Source organism: Nyctibius grandis, chromosome 18, assembly GCF_013368605.1.
Source record: "Nyctibius grandis isolate bNycGra1 chromosome 18, bNycGra1.pri, whole genome shotgun sequence".
Taxonomy (NCBI): domain Eukaryota; kingdom Metazoa; phylum Chordata; class Aves; order Nyctibiiformes; family Nyctibiidae; genus Nyctibius; species Nyctibius grandis.
In genome coordinates this window covers 3,633,699-3,656,496 of record NC_090675.1, presented here as the reverse complement: position 1 = coordinate 3,656,496, position 22,798 = coordinate 3,633,699, and the positions used below count along the sequence as shown (strand labels likewise).

At 43.4% G+C, this 22,798-nt stretch overlaps 1 protein-coding gene across 1 annotated transcript; it reads left to right on the top strand.

The window, feature by feature from the left end:
* HSD3B7 (hydroxy-delta-5-steroid dehydrogenase, 3 beta- and steroid delta-isomerase 7) lies at positions 1-13,740 on the top strand. The gene is made up of 6 exons (XM_068416000.1): positions 1-148; positions 4,095-4,250; positions 7,019-7,127; positions 11,297-11,396; positions 12,294-12,456; positions 13,301-13,740. Exons 1-6 carry the CDS (start codon positions 1-3, stop codon positions 13,738-13,740), a joined length of 1,116 nt encoding a protein of 371 aa, XP_068272101.1.
* Positions 13,741-22,798: the final 9,058 nt, after the last annotated feature.

Below are 22,798 nucleotides of genomic sequence, written 5' to 3'. Positions count from 1 at the left end.
ATGGATGGAGCCTGGGTCTACCTGGTGACAGGAGGATGTGGTTTTATTGGGGAGAAGATCGTAGAGCTCCTGTCTCAACAAGACTACATCAAAGAAGTCAGAGTTTTTGATTCAGTAGCAAGAGAAGAAGTAGAAAAATTCACCACAGGTAAGAAAAGGGCATCAACTTCTATTTAGCAGCCATAACCCTCCCTTTCGAGACAGCTGGTATTATGTTGGAGATGCCATAGTTACAGGCATGGGGTAGGAACCTGGATTAAACAGACTGGATGTAGAATAACTTCCAGCTCAGAGAGGTGTTTCAGCATAGGTTTAAATCAAAGCAAAAAGACGCATAGTGCATAACCCCAAGAGATATATCACAAGGAGGATCTAGGTACCCACTCAGGGATCAGTTGTAAGGAGCAACATGCACACTGAGTACCTAACATGGGAACTTGGCTACCTGGCTGCTTCTGCTCAACCAGTCTGACTAACAGCAAAGGCACAAAAAAACCATGCTCTTGAACTGCTCCAACCAGTTACCAATTCTGAGAAAAATAACCAAAAAACCCTGACAATAATAGAATCAAGCTCAGCATCTGCTGCAGATGTTGTGAAATACTGAAATAATTGAGAGAAACCTATAGTAGCCTTACTGTGCTGCACATAAAAAAGGAATAGGTGAGTCTCAGCAAACATACTCAAAGATACCAAATTAATCCATTTGATCATATTCTGAGACCTGCCTTCTGATGTTTCACTAGGGATGATGACAGTGAGATATGCTGGGGAAAAACAACCTGTTTTACTGGATTCGAGAATACCCACGCAAAACAAGCCAATGAGCTCATGGTGCTCTGTATGGTTAGTGGTGGGCTGGGTTCCCCTCTCTCTGACTGCCCAAACCTTCAGCCTGCTTCAAATGAGAGAGAAAAACATGATGAGGAGATCCTATCTGTTAGCAGATATCAATAGAAAGGAGAGACACTTAAAGCAAGTTAAAAGACTCCCAGGGAAATATCACTATCAGAAACCCTCCCTAGCCAGATGAACTCCCCAGGCTGGTTTCCCCAGGCTTCAGGTAGCCAATTGCCTTAAAAGCGCCCATAGCTGAAGAAAAAAAACTGTTTAAACCTGAAGAAGCTGCCATAATCCCTGCTCCAGGAGAGGTGTGTGGCCTAACACCATAGCAAATCACAGAAAATGAGGCTGAAGCAGCCCTGAGGGGCCACCCCAACCCCTATCCCTGTGCCCCAAGGCAGGATGAGCTCAGCTACAACCTTCCCAAAGATGTTTTTCCATCTCGTTCCCAAGCCATCTTGGGCACCCAATTTCTGCACCATCGAGCCATTTTTGTTGGTACAGTCTAGTCTGTAATTTAAGTCCTTGACTTCTCATCTAACCTTACAGGTGGACCAGGTTAATACTGTCATTTTTTACAACAGTCTTCACGATTTGAAAACCACCCCTTTGCACTCTATGCCATTTTCTCCCTTAGGCTAGAACAGCTCTCTGTGCACTCCTCTGTTCCCTGCAGCTCACACTTGCTGTATCTCTGGGCATTGGCATTGCTCCCTTCTGGAAGAGGGGCACTGGGGTTAGGACAGAGAGGCCAGCTGTGGCTCCTGCTGCTGAGTAAAGCTGATGGATGTATTTCTTCTGTCCTGCAAACTATTCTCCTAGTTGTACCTGTCAGTCCAATTATGCCTTTTTCACAGCTGCAAGACCCTGCTGACAGGCGAGAGCTCCTAAGCTGTCATGGCCCAGCTTAATTCTCTCACAAGGACCCGCTGCCTCTTCCCTACTAAGCCCCATACCTTCTCTTTGTCCCTATCAAATGTCACTTTTTTTTTCCAGACTCTATTAGTTACATTCAGCTCGCACTCTAATCCTCCCATGTACTTCGAGTCCCTCCCAGTCTGATGTTATCTGCTGATTTAATGAACAAATCTGCCAGATTGTTGATGAAAACAATAAAACAGGCTCAAATACAGCAATAAGCCCTGAAGAGCCCCAGGGCAGCCACCTACCACAGCTGGCAGTTCCCTGGGAACTGTAGTTCAGCCAGCTTTGCGCTCACCCTAACATGGCTTGCTTAGACCATGTTTTACTGACTCGATTATGAGAATGACACAGAATTTCCAAAGCCCTTCTCAAATCAAGATAGATGACATCGACCTGTTCCACAACATCCATACAGCCTGTTAACTTGTCATAAGAACAAAGGAGATTTATCAGACTTGATTTGTTCTTGACAAATCCATGTCAGCTGCTTCTATTCTCCTTTTTATCCCACAGGTGCTCACACACACACGTTGTTTAAGTGTGTGTTGCTGAATTTCCTGGGGTTGAAATCAAGCTGTTCTGTAATTTCCTGGCTCTTCTTTACCTCCTTTCTAAGCACAGGTGTTTCATTTGCTCTGCTGCAGTCTGCCAGTGCCTCCCCCAGAAGTTCTCCAAAGTAGCTGACAATGCAATAAAGCTGTAGTGACATCCATCACCTCTTTAGTAGCCCTGGATAAAGCTCATCAGGCCTTAGCAATTTGAAAATTTCTCCTGGTTGCCGTGTATCCTCCCCAGTTTTGGCTGAGCTCTCATCATTCTCTTGCTGGTCTTAATTGCACCAGCTGCCTTAAGACAGGTGATGGGAAAGAGACTATTTAACACCCCAGCCTGACTGGTGACAAGTTTTTCCTCCCCACTAAGTAGCAGCAAAATCCCCCCACCATGAGGCTGCTGACACCCTGCTCCCCCTTTCAGCACTGGCAAAGGCTTTCAGCAGGAGCACCCTCCTCTGCACTCTGGTCCTCCAGGCAAGTGTGTTACCTCTGCTACGTGGGCAATGCCTTCTTTCTTTTTCTGTTCTATTCTTGCTGAATCAACTCAGTGCTTTCTTATTAAATTAAATTAATATTAAAACTCCTATGAGCTAGTCTACGAAACCTTGGTTATGCTAATTAAGAAATCAGCTTGACCCTTTTGTAAAACTTCTGCCTCTTCCTACATCTCATGCTCCTTAGCAAATGCTCAGCTGCCTGACCTACTATCTTGAATTTTGTCCCTCCTTTGAGTTTATGAGGAATAACCCTGTTCTTTTATCACCTTGTCCTGGTAGTTGTTTGCTGAGGGTTTCCATGTCGTAGCACTTCCACAGCTGGAGTCACAGACTCTTCCCTGAGCTGCTCATGTGTATGAGCCTTCAGAAATTGCTACCCTGATCCCTGGCTGCATGGGGCTCTCCAGGAAGCTGCCAGCCCAGGGCAGAGGAGACCTCTCCTTCCCAAAGCAATCCTGTGACTGCTGCTGCTGTGTGGCTTATCACAAAATCCCCAAGGAGTAGAGCTTCCTAACCCTGGCTTCTTTCTGGCCTATTCCCAATTATAGAAAAGGAAAAAGAGAAAAATCCTACTTAAATGTTACAACACTATCTTAAAACAAGAAAATTAGCAGCAGATGCCAACAGTAGCCATGTATGGAACAGCTATTTTGAGGGAGAAGGAGGGGGAAAAAGGAGATGGGGGAAAAACCTCCTTCTGAATGGCTCAAAAGGGAGGAATTTCCTATGAAACTTTTTAACCTGTTGTTACATTCTTTTCCCTTCCCATCTATAGTATGTGCAATTTAAATAAAGCTCTGTGCAAAGTCCCTTGAACTTGCCTGGTGTTATTCCCAGCAAGGTCTAAAAATCTTCTGTCTGAAGGAAATTATCCAGCACAGCTTCACTCATTCACACGTCCTGGAGCAAGTCCTGTAACCAGCGGCAGCTCTGGGCCAGCAGTCTCCCGTTCTTGCTCAATGCTATCCTTGGATGCATGCTGGAGATTTGCAATGATGGACACAGCTATTCTGACCCACAACTGATGTAAACTGGCAAAGTGCTGTGCTGAATTAAACCAGATGCGGATCTGGCTTCTTGGGGTTCAAAAACAGGGATGTATTTTCCCCTGGTGTGATGTATCCACATGGCATCATCGTTCATTGGAGTGTGTTTCAGCTCGCCCTGCAGAGAAGGAAGCTTTCCAAGCAGGATCCTCATTCTGCTGGAAGGTGAGGATGCTGATTTGTACTTTTCTTTTTTCCCCTGCATCTATGGTTATATTCTTTTTCTCCAGCTACCACTCATGTGACAGTGATGAAAGGAGACATTCGAGACTACAATCTGCTCCTTGCTGCCATGCAGGGAGTTCACGTGGTTATTCACACAGCTGCTATTGTGGACTACAGAAACACTGTGCCCTTTTGGGAAATGAGAGCTGTCAACGTTGGGGGTAAGCTCTTTAAAACAAGCAATTAAATACAGCCTTACACTCACACACCTTGGTGTAGTCATACAAGAGGCTACAACAAACACATCCTCTGATCTAGTGCTCCCTGGTCCCCTAAGTTTCACACACACCACTCTGCTGCGAGATGAAAGGTGCCCAGGGACCTTTCCTTTCCAGCGGGGAAGTTTCTGCCTTTGCCCCTCTCTCCTTGCTCAGGGCAGGCCATGCTGCTCTGCTCCACTGCTAAAGCTTCAGTTAACTCTTGTTCTAGATAGCTTATAGCTTTCCCAGGGATTTCCAGGGAGAAAAATCTACACTAGATACTGGTGCAAGACTACACCAGTTGAACTGCATCCACACTATTAAGGGAGTAATATTTTAATTATAGTCAGAGTTCACAACTATTACATGTCTACAAGCCACGCACAACTGAGAGCTCCACACCACTTTCTTCCTATCACCAAGAGCCGATTTCTTGTTAGGTGCAAGATCTGCTTAAAGAAAATTTGTTCATAAATCTAGGAAATAAGCACAGGCTATAAAAATAATGAAATCCCTATTACAGCAGCAATTCCAACAGCACCTCAGGCTGTTAGCTACTAAAATAGTTGTTAACCACAAGGAACGAATTTTATATATTTTTATATATATATATATCTCTCAAACTCGATTACTGCTTAAGGCTCCTACTATTTGCTCATGCATTCAAGGGCAACATTTAAATTCCATCCTTCTTTTCATTGCTGTAGTTGTTTTCAAAACCAGATGCTTTTAAGAGCTTGTATTGTGCATGTATGCTGAGAATATTCAGAGCCTGAGGGTTCCCACTGCCTTTCAATGGCTTTGTGAGATCTTCCTCTTCATTATCTGTTTGCTGGGAGCAAGGTACTTTAACGTAGTGAGGTTTTTACAGATAGCAGTGAACACTGGGCAACTCCCCTACTCAGCAAACCAAACCTCTTGCAGATGTTTGCGACGTTCCCAGAAAACCACACACACAAAGGTTTTTCCAACGTGACTGCTGAGTGAGTGCCTCTCTGAGGAGCACGGTTTGAGATGTCTTAACAGGAGCCTTATTTTCAGAGACAAATGTTTCTGCCTCCCCTTGGATGGCTTCGTGTAGACCTCCCTAAAATGAGGCTGCTGCCCTCACTAGGACTTCTCAAAATCTTGAGAGATTATGCTAAAATCTTCTACTAAAATCATAGCAAGTAAAAGATTAAAAATGAACTGAATTTCATACCTGCTGTAGACTTCATGGAAAAAAAAAATAGGGTCAGGACAGGTCAACGGTATAATCCTCTATCTGGCTGCTGTGTGTAACTCAGGCCACAGAAATTCATCCAATTACTGCCTTAAGCCCAACAATTTGTGGCTAAATTGCACTATGCCTTTTCAAAACACTTTTTGCCTGGAATTAAGGACTGCAAGTTAATGGGCCATCTATCATGGCTTTCAGCAAGCCATAACAATGCTGAAGAGTATTAGTGTGGCTATGGTTAATTACCATTCCTGGCAAAAATTTACATCCATCTTCTACTTTGATTCTCTCCTCTGTTTCAACCACTGGCTGCCGAATCCTGTTATAGTCTTGTTGACTAGATTGAAGAGCCCTCTTCTACAAGAATTATTTTTTCCATCTAGTCACTTAAAGACTTAATCTGCTTTTTGTTGAGCTGAATTGATTTTAACTCAGCTGTTTCCAGTGATGTTTCTCAACAGGGGTTCTCAGTTAACTTTACATATTGTGATAGGCTTATGGAGAATTAAATTGATTCTTTTCCACCAGGCCTTCATATTGATTTATGCCCTCTGAAATTATCTGAAATTCAGGATTTCCTTGATAATTTCAGATTATGCCCTTAACAACAAAGAGAACAGAGAAATCGCAAGCCCTCCCCACACAAGATCTGCAGCAAGGCTCAAGGGCAGAGCCTGATTAGCCAGGTGTAAATAGTATGGAGGCTTCCAGAAACCAACCCTAGGAGCAGCTTCCTTTTTAAGACTTGCCTTATCAGATTTGAAGGCCTTCAGTATGTAACCATGGTTATGCTGTTGTCATTGAGTTTCTTCTCATAGAATCAACTGGAATCAAAATCACGATGAACACAAAAACCATTCCTGGAAGAGGCATAAGTCATTTAAACCCACCGCCTTCCCCCCAAACACCAACCAAACAAAACCCAAACACACAGTCCCACAAGTTCAGCCAGAACAACCTTTCTTAAACCAAACCATGCTTCAGATTCATCTGGATTTCACATGGACTTGTAAGCTGCTCCCACTATTTTATTTAAAATTCTGCAGCTATCAAGTGTCTGTTGCAAGACACCCTATAGTCATCCTACAGAACTTCTCTAGAGCAATATATGCAACTAAAACACCAATCCTTTTGCCAGAAGGCTGCAATTCACCATTTGACAGTCTGTCCATGAACGAAAAAAGATTGAAAACATGGAGTTTTGCTCTGCCAAGCTGTCAGCTTCCTTTTTGTTAGCAACTCTTAAGTCCAAGTTAAGTCAGTTGTCAACAGCCATAAAGGTTAAGCCACATTATAGCTATAGACGTAACTGCTTCTCCCATGTTATAAACCACCCATTCCTCTGCAAACATACCTGAGGAGCTGCAGCCTTGACCTGTGGCTTTACATCTTTTCAGCCATAAAAAAAGATGGATCTGTTCCAAGTCAGAATCCCAAGCCTGGAAATCTCTCTTGATTTGTACAACAGGAATCAAGGCAAGGTGGTTAATGTTTGTCCTTCACACCACAGGTACTGAAAATGTGTTAAGGGCCTGCTGTGTCCTGGACATCGCGTATGTTGTCTATACGAGCTCCGTTGCTGCTGTGGGACCAAATACATCGCATGAGCCCATGTTCAGGTAAGACTAAGCAAATCTTCTCCATCACTCTGGATTTCCGGTTAAACGGCAATGAAACTGCAACCAGATGGAGATTTTTGCTGTGGCTACAAAGGAGGAGACATGTGTTCCCCTTCCTGTCTATTCCTCTTCTCTTTCTTGAAAATCCTTCTTTACTGCTCTTCACTTTCAGGAACCACACCTCTTCCCAGCCTAAACTTGACCAGTAGCAGACACCACTGATTGAAAGAGTTGGTTGAGAGAAGTATGACCCAACTGCACGTCCAGGCTGTCCCCTGCATGTACAGCCCTGCTCCTCTAAGCCCTAAAATCAGTTTCAGATAAGGTCTCAGATGCTTAAGATTTGTGATACAGTCAAGTTGTATCCTGCTGTTTGGTCAGAGTTTTTGCTCTCCCCTCACACTGAGTCAATCCAAAGGGTAGGTGATGCTCTACTGTTACCAACCCACTCCCTGTCCTCTTTTCAGCTTCGCAGTGAATTGCTAGCAAGCCTGTACCCAGCTCCTATTATCAAATGTGGTCAAATGTATACAATTCCAGCAGTATCTCAGAAGCAAGTTAGTTGGCCACATAGTCTTAGGGGATAGACACATTTGGTGTGAAGTTGCCCTGCAGTATTCATGTGTAGTTACATTCTTCTGTGACCTGGATCTGACCTGTAAATCGCACCCTTCTATCCCTCAAAAACCTTTTTCCTGGCAATATGCTTATGAGGCTTAACTCCTGGACTTTACACTTTTGGGCATTATGCTCAACCCATCTCTTCTATATGTGGCTCCTACAAGACTGACCCACAGACCCAGAAGAAGCAGCAGAGCTTTAGAAAACCTCCTGTGGCAAGGGTGGGATCTGGAGCAATACAACAACAGTGGTCAAAATTACAGCTTGGAGGGTTTTTTGCTTATAGATCTTTGATACTCAGAAGTAACTTTCACAATCAGCTGACATCCCTGCTCTGGCCTCAGCATCTGGATACCTTTAGTATTCATGGGGCAAGAGTAATTGCATCTTAAGAACAGGGCTGGTGTTTCTGAGGACCAGGAACTGAAGTTTTAGGTTAGATTTGAAGTCAAGTAGAGATAGCTGCAGTCTGACATGTAGCATTGTAAGGCTCCTTGCTGATTTCAAGCATGGATGTAGCCATTCGGACTGCTCAGACCACGGAAACTTGTGTGCAAGGGGAACTGGCTCAAAGTCAAGTTTTGTCTCTACAGGCAGCCAGTCTAGACACAGCTGGCTTCAGTCATTTGGATCTAGAAATTTGAGCCCAGTTAGAAAAGGCTGCTTAAGACATAACTTAAAATTATCTATAAGCCTAAATTTCATACTCGTAAGTAAACTAAGGCATAACCCAGTTGTTCTGAAAAGTGTTTAAGCACCCGAAACTGTAGAATAAATGTCTGGCTTATGAAAAAAATCCATGAGAGCAGCAAACCTCAATCCACTTGGGACCATGAGCACTAGAGGCTCTGTGTCAATGAAAAGCTATGGAATTTGATCATTAGCATATCTAAATAATTTCTAAAAATGAATGTAGATACAGGCACATCCTTGTTATTATTTTGGTCCTGTGACTTAAGAGATAGATGTGAATAGATGTCTTGCAAAAATACCCCAAACCTTGCCTGAGAGGACCCATCTGGGCTGATGCTCAGAGCTACACATGAACATCCTCTGCCCACCAACCCCCAATCCTTCCCCACCACAAATGCAAATAAAACCACCACTTAGAGCCTTTAACTCATTTTGCAGAACACACTCAGGTTCTCCCATGGTGCTGGGAGAAAGCCTGAGAGAGTGGTCCTCGTTCTCCAATGATTTTGATTTTAAACTAAGGGAATTACATAATGAAAAACGAGAGAAGGGTCAGACACCCAGTGAAAAATTACAGCACTTGTCTCAATAGGGAGCCCAGTGATGACTGGATGGCAACATAATATGGCTCTGCTTTCCAGACTGACAGCACAGGTGATGTGCTTTCCCCTTCCTCCTCATCTCCCCCATCCCCACCCAATCTGTTCTGTTCTTCTCCCTTCACAGTCCGTGATCCTGCCTGCCTTTTTCTTTTTCTCTGTCCCCCTTCTCCATCATTCCTCATATAATTGTATTTAACTCACTTTTACGTGCTTGGGAATTGACACAGACAAAGCGTGATTAGTCTCTGGACAGGGTGATGGGTGCAGGGATAATGCTCACACCTCAGCATCCGGCAATAATAGAAAATGCCTCTGTCAGTCTCAATCCCTCCGAGACAGCCACCGCTGAGATACCTTCTGACAATGCTGCTCCAGTCTTATTAGCGTTCGGTTATCTGTGATCGTTTTGAAAAGCAAGAGCATTATGCTGAGCTCTTTGTTACTACCAGGCTTCAAAAGGGGTGGGGGAAGGCAAACACAAGCAGTGCTCTGCAGCCCAGGAACAGCAGGCAGGTTTGCCCCTTTGTGAAGCTGCTGCATTTTAAAAACTTTGAAAGGCAAAAAATAAATTTAGATTTTTTTTTAAAAAAGCAATTAAAACTAGAACTTCTAGATAACCCCCCTAATTGCCTTGGGCCTCTCCCGGGCTTGCAACAAACCGTGCACAATCAGTCTTTTGTCTTGCTTGTTTTCTGGTTTGTCTCTTGTTCCTCAGCTGTAAACACGGGGAAGGGGAGGAGGGTTTTGTGATAAAAGCCCAGGGTGTGTGAGCAGACTGTATTTTTGATGCTCCTCATTTATTTTTGTTGCTGTAGCACAAGAAGGCCCTGATCTCAGCTGGGGTATCTGATACAAGATACTAGACTGCCAAACAGGCAAGAGAAAGGACACAGCATTGTCCATGTTTTACACATGGAGATCTGAGCATAGAAAAGAGCAAGCAAGTTGCCCAAGATCAAACATGGAGCCTGAGTCAGAGCTTGCTCTCCCGAGGCCCAGTGTTTGATACAAAGACCTCTGCTGCAGATTTGCTGCATGAACAGGCCTCTTAACCCTTCCAAGAGGTGCATCCGAGCCCTATCTGCGAAAGGAGCATGATACTCCTTCATTGCCCTGTGTGGAGGTACTTTGTGCCTGGCAGAGCCTGGTGTTTGCTTAGGGTGAATTTCTCTAGGAGAGCAAAATATAGAGTAAATGAATTTTAAAATGTGATTAAAGTCTCCTGAAGCAGACAGAGGGAGAGAGAGCCTGTCCTTGCTAGTCATGGCAGCAGGGGAGCAAGTGGACCCATAGTGTTCGTGGACGGTCCTTCCCAATGCTTCAAACAAGGTTTCTTCACTCCCCAGCTCCTCCAGAGCCCATGGAATCTTCTTAACCAAATCCTGCAATGGACTAATGTTGATCTAGAACCACTGGGACAAAATGCCAGTGCCCTGGTGGGGAATAGAGCTGCTTTCTTGGTTCTCCTTGGAATTATTTCGGGGGCTGTGAGGCCAGTTGCACGTTAGGTCCCATGGGCTTTCCTCCTTGCACCTGTAAGTTAGGAGGCTGAGGAGCAGGTTGTCTTCCATAGTGGCAACCAAATGTCCCCACCATGGCTGCAAGCCCTGCTTGCTCTTAATCATGGGTCCACTTCTTTGCTCTTCCCCTCAAGCGTAATTTGCTAGGGGAGATGAAGCAAATAACCCCATCACAAACCTGCTGACTGCATGTCGTCCAGGAGATCAGTAGCAGCTCTATCACATCACCAGCAAACATCTCCCTAATCAACTCTGCAAGAAAATTAAGCAGCAGCTTCTCCTTTTAGTTTATGACTCATGAGAGGCTTTTTTCTACCTCTAATGAAAAAATGAAGTAGGTTTGCTCTCATTTTCCTGCCCTCCATGTTCTTGTGCTCTTTCCACCTTGTTCAACCACTTGTGAGTTGCTTAAAAAGGTAACTCCACTGCTTTCTAATTTGCCTGCCAGAGTATTGTTTGCTTCAATCACACTATTAGACAAAAACAAATCCACCTCTCGGAAATCAAACCACCACCCTCATGCAAACCTGCCTATGAACACCCAGTACCTCCTGGTATTTCTTGAGGGCTTATTTCTCCCAAACCTCAGCAAGGATCTTGGGTTTATATAACTCAGAGCCAGTGGTAAGTCCCTGGAGAGCAGGGATTGCAGAGTAAATCATGCTGTGAGAAATGTCTCTGAGCCCTGAGCTCTACTCCATGGTCACTCACTGTCTCTCACAATCTATTTCAGAGGAAATGAGGACACCAAATACAGTGGGGAAGTGGAGCTGCCTTATGGGAAGACAAAGGCCATGGCAGAAAAACTTGTATTTGAAGCCAACGGAAAAAAGGTACAAAAGTCAATGGCAGCACCCTTGGTATTACAGCACAGGGTGGGTGGAAGGAGAGAGATGGTTGGAAAGACCCCACAGCTCATATCTAAGTGCATATCCAGCTGCTGCCTTGACTTGATGCATAAACCACATTGCCCGAAGCTTACCAAAGCCTGTATTCCCACAACATCAGGAAGCTGCCAAACTCTTGCAAGATCAAAGGATGCTGCCCTTTGAGCCTGTGCTTTAACTCCACTAGAAGGATTGTGGCTTTGGAAAGACCTGTGTTAAATTAGGGCCTTAGAAACCAGGTTCACCTAGTTCATACTGCATAAAGGTGTATTTTTCAGATGTGCCTAAGTAATTGAAGAATAAAAAATATTAGTGTACCCAGAGTCAGGCACCTACCTAAGTTAGCTGGCTAGTCTTTTTAGACTCCCAGTACAGTCAGCAGACAGATGAGTTCTTCTAGAGGATGAAGCAGAATGTAAAAATAAGACTTGTGTCCTAAATCACTGCCTGAAGCATTTCTCTCTCCCGATTCAGTTTGAGGCCAGCCAGCTTAGCTGGCTTTCTCTGGTACCTGATTTTGGTTGTTGCAAACACTCATTTATATGTCACAACTGCAGAAGAGTTAATGACACTAGCACCCTCCATCCAACATCTCTCAGTGAGCACCACATGGGTGCAGGTGTGCTATGGAAAAAAAAACCCCCAACAAACCAAACTGTGCACCTTCTGGCATTTTTAGAGGCACAAACCAGGCCCTAGCTGTCCAGATCACCTCTGCAAAGGTTGACTCCTCTAGCCCAATATTCCCAGGTTTGGGTTTTATCTGGCAGCAAACCCAACATCACTGCAGAAGGTTTCATCTCTGAATCCATCACTCACTAACATTCCTACCTGATTTTACAGCTGAGCAACGGTGGTAAACTCACAACCTGCATCATCCGTGCAAACACAGTGTATGGGGAGAAGACAACATTTCTTCAAGAGTTGTATTTGTTTGCCAAAGCCAGGAACGGTGTGTTGAACTACCTAGAGCCTGAAGACACAGAGCGTAATTATACATACGTGGGTGAGTGAATGATTGATCTCTTTGCATGTGGTACTACCAGGCTGTTTTAATCACACGGGATTTTACACGTCAGCTTAACCATAATCTTCCAAGACAGAGAGATGAGTATGGTGAATTAGCACAAATATTTTTATAAACGTTTCAAGGGATATACAGGGGGAGAGAGAGAAATTCAGGCAATATTTTTAAAATGTTTTTTGTTTGAAAGACACTTAATTTCTCTTCCATTAGAAGAAATTAAACTAACACTACTTGTAAAATTCCTCACAAAAAAAAAGACGGTACTACATAACTGATTTTAGCAAGCACAAGAAACACTCACAAAACCTATAGAAAGAGTTCGTTGTGGTGTTGAATGCATTTCAGGGGAGTATAACTCACCATTAAATCATGTGGGGTTTTAGTTATTTCTGTGCAGCTCACTTATATGTCTTCTTCCAAAAGTGCAGATAACAGTAGTTTGAAAATGCTGTTAGAGGAGAATCAGGCCTAGATAAATCAAGTGACTTCTTCAAAGGCTCACAGCAGAGCCAGGAATAAAACCCTCGAGCACTGCCTCCCATTCATCCTGCTCGAGCTACAAAACACTGCCCTTTCGCTTCACATGAACCAGTATCACAAGGCACATTAATTGTCCAGCTCAAAGGGGAGACCAAAGGTTTAAAGGATCTTGGAGGTCTGGATTAACTACTCAGTCTCTCTACAGTGCAGCTGAGTAACACGATAAGTGCTTTCCCTACTTCACAGCATGGAAGCCGGCAGATCCAATGTACTCATTCCTACAGTAAACAGGAAAATGTAGCTCCTCCTGAATACCTGTTTCTCCCCTCTCTGATTTCTGCAGGAAATGTTGCATGGATGCATGTTCTTGCAGCAAGGAACTTGCAGCTGAAGCCAGACTTACTCGCTGGACAAGTGTATTATTCCTATGATGACACTCCAACAAGAAAAGGTTTTCTGATCAGGCATCAGCTGTTGTCCTCTATGGACCCCTCAGTAAGACTAGGCTCACACATCCCTTACTGGAAGATGTGGTTAATGATACAATTGCACAGGATAATCAAGGTCATCTTGTATCCTTTCTGGAAGCCACAGCCTTTCCTAAACTTGCCTTTACTGAACACAATAGTCACCACCTTCTCCTATGAGACAGACAAAGCCTCCAGGCATTTTGGGTACAAACCCCTTTTCACATGGAAAGAGAGCAAGCACAGAACTGCCCAGTGGTTGAAAGCAGCTGCAGGGAACCTGGAACCCCCTCAACTTCATGAAAAGAAGAACTAAGCAGCATGTTTGGGGTAAGGAGAGAGGTTATCACACCAGCAAGTTTCATCTGAACTTCACAACATGCACAGATCTTTGGCAGAAATTTTGCAAACACTGAGAAATCCTGGTACAGAGAAAGAGCAAAACTCCCACGCTGCGAGTATATACCCTTGCCATGCCAACAACTGAGCTATTTTAAGTGTCATATGAAACACCAGGGTGCATTTGAAAGCATCCTCTTGCAGGTCCGTGCACACAGATGCAGGGCTTGCCGGCCTCAATCATGCCCATGGTGCCACCACTGCACAGGGATCACTCGTGGGAACAAGAGAGAGAGGTTCAGATGAGAGATTGTGCACAGCAAACAGCTTTTTGATAGAATTAGTTAACCAGTTTTGTTCCACAGCATGATGAGCCTCCATCTCTTTCCATACTCAGCAAATGGACTTCTCTCTTGCCATGGTCTTGGGCAGCTGGTGGGATGGCTGTACCTGGCTCATACACTGAAGGGGTCTTCAGTGATAATTTTAGGGAAGACAAAGACAAGCAAGCTCTTGCTCTGTTTTAGGGTTTAATAAAAAGAAAAAAAAGAATTATCTTTTCCTAAGCTACCTTATTCAAGATGTTTCCTGTTATTCTTAACGGGCGGAATATTATATCTGTTTTGAAATATTATCCCTATAAAAAGAAACTTCCAATCTCTTGTGCTAACAACACATAGGCTGACGTACTTTCTAGTCGTATGGATGGATAACTGATGTCTACAAGCTTAGAGGTGGGATTCATATAGTTTGTAACTCGAATTCTCTTACCTCACAACACTCTAGCAGCAAAGAAAAACAAATTAAAGCCCATGTTCAGCTGCCACACTGGCAGACAGCAACTTCAGTGAAGGCCTTAGGGGCTGCATTTATGCTAAATAACATCTGAGCTTCAGGAGGAAGAGGTCATTTCACCTCATTCCACGGCACTGGAGCTACACAGTCCGTTGGGGAGCAGTATTTCACAGATGATATTTTCCTAACACAAATGGGGCAGGCACTTCCAGAAGATTCACAACAAAAACTGTGGTTTGTATCAGTTTATCAGCTTCTCTGTTTTTCAGACATACAGAGAGACCAGTAAACCTATGTTAAGCACAATAGAGATTTCAGTTTTCACTTGAGTTGGAGAAATGGCATATTTTTACAAAACTGGTTCAAATCTAAAATTAATTCTGTTGGTATCACACTTCTGCATTCTGTGAATACATACCCATCTCTCGAGTTTTCCTACAGTAAAAGTGTACACATGCACAAATAAAAGCTTCTTTTAATTACAAGTGCCCCAATCCTCCTGGAAAAAGCAAGTTTCAGCAAGGCATCCTTGATAGAAATGATCGAAATTAGCTTCTTGTTAGTCACAGTAATTACCCAGGAAGGAAAGTGAAGCAACACGGTATGAGTTGCCAAGTTAACTTCACCGAAATTCACACTCACAAGAGAATTCTTTGCAAAATGAGCTTACAAATCAAAAATCATTTGCTCTGGTAATTAATTAAAAATTCATATTGCAAATAAATTTGGGGGACTATTGCAATCTGCTCACAGAGAATTTGGAAAGGTGAAGTGTGTAAGTTATCAGTTCCCTGCTTTTTTTTTCTCCTACCATTTGTGCTGGGAGGTTTTTAAGAAAAGGAGTAATAAGATCACTGGGTTTTCTATTACACTAAAAATTCTCTTTGCAGTTTTTGCCATTATTCAAATGGTAGATGACAGCTTGCTAAGAATTTGACCAACAAATATACACCCAGTTTCTCCTGTACATTCCCAGAGCATCGCCCCAGTATAACAGCATTGACCTCAACAGGTTTTAATGCCTCGGAAACCTTGGGTTTCTCTTGCCAAAAAAGAGCCACTGGGTGGAGCTGGAGGCCTGTGAGACAGGTCCCTCCTCAGGAGTTCAAGTGTTGCAACAGCTTCTGCTCTAGCTGTGTTTGGAAAGAAAGGGAAGACCTGCCCAGGCAGCGAGGCTGATGGATGGGGTGGGAGGATCTGACCGTCTGGGTTTGTCCTCAGTCTGTGGCATGTGGGGTTCTGGCCTTCCCTCGGCTGGCTGGATGCAGTCATCGCTTCATCTTCATGTAGTCATGTAATCAAAGACACTGAAGAAATTATTTTTCCACTCAGAACTCATTAGAAAAGAATAAAAGTTTACTTTCTATTTTTAAAAATAGAATTAAATACGGCACTCTGACCTTAGCGAAAACTTGCCTAAGTAGAAGAGCTGATGATTTCAGTCCCATTCAGAGCCCTTGGTGTATTCCTTTGTGGGATTTGGAGCTGCTAAAGGTATCAGACAGGACTGTTGTCAAGGCTCAATACTACCCCAGAGATCAACGCTTTATAAGCTTGCCTGCTTTCAGAAACCTTGCTGGGAACCTCATCATGCTTTTGTTCCTGTCCTGCTCATCATCACCTATGATTTTGATGCTTATCAGGACACAGATGACATGCAGGATAACAAGCAGGGATTTTTAAAGGTAATTATGTGCAGGATTTTTCAAAAGGATTTGAATTAGTTGGCTGCTTAGCTTTTGTTATACCTACCCACCTCCCAAGCTTGGACAAAAGCAAGTAGAGAATTCCCTTTCCCTGCTCATGGTAGAAGTGGGGGGAAAAGTTAGACAGCAAAGCCTCTGTGCTGTTTTCCAAAAAGATGAGTAAGCTTCCTTTGGCTGCCCTGCTTTTTGGCTCCTCCAAGCTAATGCTGCTGCAGACTTCCTGTTAGATCCTTGATTTTATCAGATTCTAACTTGTTTTCTCCTGGCAATGCTTTTATTCTTTCTACTGCATTGGGTTGTCATTGGCTTTTCTTTTCAGGGTCTCAGCCCTATTATGTAACAGCAGCAGCAAAAAAAAAAAGAGAAAAAAATATTTCAGATCTGTTTCTGCTTCTGGAGAGGAGCCTTTGTGCACAATTACTCATCCAAGAGATTCAGCAGGTATAACTGCTTCCCCCAGGGGCTCCATTATATAATTGGATTTCAGCCATACAAATTAAATCCTATCTTACCCCTTAGTTAAGCCAGGCAGTAAGTATTTAATGCTAATATCCCTGACAACTATTGCAGGGAGAAGCAGAGATGAAGCTCAGAGGAGACAGATGTACGCATTCTCTCCTGGAGGAGCAGGGAGGATGAGCAAGAGATGCATTGACAGAAAGACACCTGCTATATTTTAAACACAGCTAAACTTCCCCAGCACGAGCCACAGCGCCTGCTGGAGTTGCCTGGGCTGAAACGTGGTTCTCCCTTCGGTTTCCATCCTCCAATGTTCCCATGCGTGCACTGAGCATTCACCCCCCAACACACACTCACACATACACTTCAAAGAGCCACATGCCTAACCCTGTTTGAGTTTCTATGGAAGTCTCTGTTCTTGTGCAATGTCTGAAGGAAGCAAGTTTAGTAATATTAAAACTCAAGCCAAACACACAAACAAAGCAAAGAACCCCCAAATTAAAAAGAAAATCTCAATTGAGTTACTCATTCATCTGCATTTTCTGTTGCGTTCTGTCTTCTCCCGGCATGTTTCTTTTAGACAAAGCCCTCTGGGCAGAGACCATCTCTTTTGGTGTCTGGTACATCAGTCACATAGTTAGTACATAGTAATAAAGGAAAATAGATTCATGGTAGGAGTTAAACCAGTCAGTCTGGTACTGTAATTGGAACATAATCTCATATTGACAGTATTTAACACAGGATGCGCAGGGAACAGATGGCAGCACGCCAGGCCTCAATCGTTCTGCAAATATTGGAAAGATATTTTCCAAGTCCAGTTTCTGAATCTCATCTCCAATGTCGGAAGCTTTGCTTCCCCACATGGGCCTAGATCCACTCACTAAGCCTGACTGAAGCCCAACACACCCATGTGCTCCTGAGTTTGCAGAAAACCTGGCTAGCAGTGTTTCCATCACTAACTATCTTACAAATGCTTAAAGAGAGATTTGAAAATGCATCGAGGGCAAAAGTCTCTGACACCCGTTGGTACAAGCACTCCTAACCTTCTCGACACGCTCGCAGCCTTTCCCTTACAGAGATCTTGCCTGCGACACAAGACACAAACCCATGGGCACTCTCAGTGTCAGGGATACCCACCAGCGTATCGCTCTGCTGCTTCTTTCATCTCTAACATCTTCAGTCATACAATGAACTCAACAGGGCGTCCTGGCAACACAGAGTTCCTTCCTCTAAGCCTAAAGTGCTGGGCTAAAGCAGCTGAAAGGAGAGGAAGCCCATTTATGTCCAAGATGCATCTTATGGTATGGAGTGCGACGGTGTAAACACAGACACAAACTCATCTTTCCAAGGGTATGGGAGAAGTATACCATGCTTCTTAGATCTGCTACAGGAAGTTTAAATTGATTTTTCTCTATTTCAGCAATTAATTCCCATTAATCAACTTACTGTACAATGTTGCACTATAATTCACAAGTTTTATGTATTATATGAATAAAATTGCACATATATTTTTATGTGATTTTCATTTAATTGAATTCCAAGGAAATTTATCTGCTGGGTTATTAATAAATCTTAATATGGCCTATAACACTCAATTGATATTTAATTAACCTGCAATAACTGCCTTGTAAAATGTAAATTAAATGCTTTATTTTTCCAGGCATATAACCTTAAATCAAATTCTTCATTCTACCAGCAAAGAAAAAAGGAGTGGGGAAAAAAAAAGATTGCAGGCAACCAAACCTGAGACCTGAAACTATTTGATGTTTAAAGAGGTTCAAACTGGAAACTGGATCCATGCTTTGTAATCAGTTCTTCTCCCAAGGAAGTACTTTTCCACTGTCTCCCCACCTTTAAAGATCACAAGAATCTGGGAGGATTTAGATGAAACATCAAAATCTCAGGAGGCTTGAAGAGAAGTGAGAGGCGCCCATTATTAATAATAAGGTTGCAAATTCCCATAGGTATTGTGGTATTTGGCATTTTTCTTGAAGTCTTGGCTCCTAGAGTCACATTATCAAATGAGAATTTCAATTTTCATTTAAAAATTAAAAAAAAAAAGATGTTAAAGCCCTTTGATAGCGGAAGAAGTTTGCAAACCTGAATGTCAAAGGCATGAGAACTAAGAGACAAAAATACATAAAGTTTGATCCTTATCTTTAAAAGTATCAGGACTTTTTGAGAGACTTGAGATGTTTGAAAACTGGGAGGTGGCAACAAATGATCAAAACAACCTTTACGAGAAAAGATGAGAACAGTCCAAATTATATTTTGAGATCAAACTGTTCTCCTCCCCCTCCCCTAGCTATTTACATAGATCTACATTAAATACTGCAAACTGCAACAACAACTATTTCTGATTTCAAAACTAGGATAGCTAGCTACCTTTGCAAAGTGATTTGACAACTTCAGGAGAGTATGACTGTCTAAAATTGATAAGCCTATAAAGTTTTACTGTCATAGCATCTAAATTTAGTGTATCTTTCTTTTTTTAATGCACAGAGTTGCCAATCTGTCTTACAATATTTTATTAAATAGTGTATTTCCACCAAAGGACAGTAACCCTTACTGTCTGTAATCTGTCTGCATTAGATCACTTTAAAAGGTATTAAATGAAAATCAAAAGTTAAATGTACCATGGATTTTAAAGGTGTCACAACATGGAAGAATAAAAATGAAGAGAATAGATTCTGACTTGCAATGAATGAACGGAAATAAATCCAGATTTTCTGTAATGGAAAGCCTGTCCTCCCTTGCTGTTCCGTCCTCTCCAGTCACTCATTCACCACCCCACTTGCATAAACTACAGCCACTGAACCCCGCTCAGCCTAACCAAGCGCAGTAATTCTGCCCAGGAGCTCAGGAGGCTGAGGGATTTCTTAAACAGCTCCAGCGTGCCATGGAGCAGGAGGGTACGTGATCCTGCCATCCTGGAGTTACTCAAGGGTTTGCGTGAATTGCATTGCTTAGAAAAGCGTTGCTGACTAGCCCAAATTTTGCCACTCACACACTTTGCAAGCAGCTTCACTGCTTCAGAAGAGGAGTACCTGGAGCGGGGAGTCAGCAGATGCAAGTGGCCTCATGCTCACAGTAATTGACTGGAATTTTGCAGACCTGGGTTTAATCCCTAGCTCCAGCATGGACTCACTGGGTAATTTACAGAAGGTTCCTCCTCTCCTTCTCTGCGTTTTATGATTTTGGCAATTGATCAGAATTAGCCTCTTCTCCTTCTCTTACCTTTCATCTTTTTAATGGAGGAGAACATATCCCCAAACGTGCTGTGTCGGATCTGCTGTAGCCATTGCTTGGGGGGGGAGCTGAGCCCAGTGTGAGTCTGCAGACCACAGCTCCTTCCCAGGACAGTTGCGTTTTACTCTACTGCATAAACATTGATGCAGTAGATTTGTTTTCCCCTCAAAGTGGGTTTCTAATCGAGCTGAATCTAGCACGGCTCTCATTAAGGACTGACCATGACTGACAGTTTACATTTATTTGGGTAGCACTTTTTATTAGGCAAAGTCCTGCTCCAGGAAGAGACACAAGAGTCCCATCTACCCACAGACTACTCCTAACGATGCTCCTGGGAATTAAATCACAACACAGGAAGAAATGTAATGGATCAAAAACTGGGGGGCTGCAAATTCTCAAAAGTGCTTAGGACTTAGGATCTAACAGGCTCCTCACAGAAATTTTACCACTGAGTTTAATAAAGGCAGAAGTGAGCCATGTGTGGCACTGCTGGGGACCCCTGCGTGAACAGCCTGTCTCTCGGGGATGTAGGAGCAGACCCACCATCGCCTGAATTGCTTCTCTCTGCTCTGCCTACTAGACAACAATCCACATGACTATCCCATAGTCATACCCACGTCTAGCCCTAGTCCTAAACCCATTTATGACCGTACCATCCTCCTCTTAAATCCAGCTCTGATCTCCTTTCCTTTGAGAAACACGGCAGGCTAAATAGTCGTGACAATTCCACAGTTCTCAAAGTCACCTTTTGTACAGGGCTCCCACGGCAACAGCCTCAGTGGGAACGGAGGGAATTCACCTGCTTGGCAGATACGGCTGATAGCAAACCTGTTTCACAGCAAGTAACCAAGAAGCAAAGTCTCTACAGTCCTGCTGCTGCTGATTCCACTGGGAGTAATCCCACTTACTTATACGGAGATAGGTACTGACTATGGGGGATCCTTAACAGAAGACAGAAACAGCACTTGTAAGCTCTGCCTTTCTCAAAATTCACATCTGGAAATGAGCAATTGAGCAAGATCCAGCCCCATGAGACACATCTAAATCAGCCCATCTTAATATTGGGCACATGCTCTTAACTCGCACGTTGCTGTGCATTCAAATGATTAATGGTTCAATATAAAACTCACGTAGCATTGTACAGTGGTGCTGTAGCACATCACCTAGATCAATACACGTGCCTTGCCCCAGAAGAAGAACTGGGATTTTTAAACCAAAGGGAACTAGGTGCCTGATTTCTATTACATTTCAAAGGGATTTAGAAGCTCTGCTCGCTCTCAGAAACCTCACCAGACTACCTTAGAGGCTGTACACATGCTTGACATGACACCAGATAATGTTTGTGGGCTGCAGCATAAACGGGGATTACTGCCTCTGAAAAGCAGGACTTGCTGAAGTGTCTGTGGTTTAAGGAAGGATTTGAAAGGGGAGAGAAGTACAGAGGGAAGCTCTTCTAGACAGTAAGTCACATAAGAGATGGCTTAAAAACTGAGAGCAGGAGGAAATAAAGGGATCTGAAAAGGAAGGGATTTGGATAAGTGAGAGGAGGAGCAGAAGAAAAGCCAGCTAGCAGCAAGATTACATGGGGCAACGTGTGTGCTCCTTCAGCTCTTCGTGGGGTGACTGGAGTGATGGGAAAGGAAAGATGCACCAGTGAGCTGCTGGGCCGGCTGCAGGAGAAAAACAGGCAGCCACACAGTCATGGTGGGAACAGAGGGAATTTTGTGAAATTACGACCCAGCCTGCTCAGATCACAGAGTAACTGGTCATGGTAACTTGTTACAAGCAACTCCAGCAAGTATATGGATCAAAATACAGCCCAGTGGGCATCCAAGCAGAGAGTGAGCACCACGGCACAGGTCAGGAGAGGAACAGTGTGGGGAGGAGCAGGAAGCTGAGAGATGGTGCAGCTACACCCCGAAGCGGTGCTGGTGGAGTGTAATGGTGTAATGTTCAGTCACTAGACTGAATTAAACAGGATTGGCTCTGTTCATGGATTTTCCTGCACCAGTTTGCACTGGTTATCACAGATAAGCCACATTAATGCAACTCTGTTACGAAGTTGGGAAACCTCAATAATGGAAATTAACTGCTCTGTATGGACAGATGAATGGAAGTTATGCAACCGCTGCCCTATTTCCGAGAAGCACAGTAATGTTGAGTGGGTGCAGCCAAATTTAATAGCTGTTATCAAAATCAAGGAAAGGACCTCCATTCAAAAGGTAACCAGGAGAAAAGCAAGGACTTGGTAGTATTGCACAACCACAACAACTCTGGACTCACACCAAAAACAGTAACTCCAGTGCTGGAACAATGTACCAGCTTAGTGATTTGACATGAGGCCAAGGGGCTTACAAAATACCTCCAAACAGTTAATGCAAATCCATATTACTAGGTCTATTAATGGCCTGTCATTGCCTGTCTGCAGATCACTATTTTGTGCCAGTAAGCTCTAGATTTCCTTAATCAGTTATCCTTAACTGACACTTCTAGCAGTGGTGGTATTCCATAATGTCCTAAAATCAGGAGGACCAATCTTTTCCACCCATTGAATCACAATAATATCAGACTCACCGTTCCCTCACCCACTGGCCTCAGTTTCCTGTTCCACATAATGGGGACAAGGTCTTGTACCTTCCCTGTAGCCACACGGACATGAGTTGAGTAACTCAAGCAGACCTCTTATTTTGATTTTCTTATTGCTTTGATTAAAATTCTAAACTGATTCTTACAATCTTTCACACACACGACAAAATGATCAAAAGCCATTTACAGCTGGTTTCAAATGAGTGCTAGACTTTACTGAAACCTGGTATTTCTGCCCCA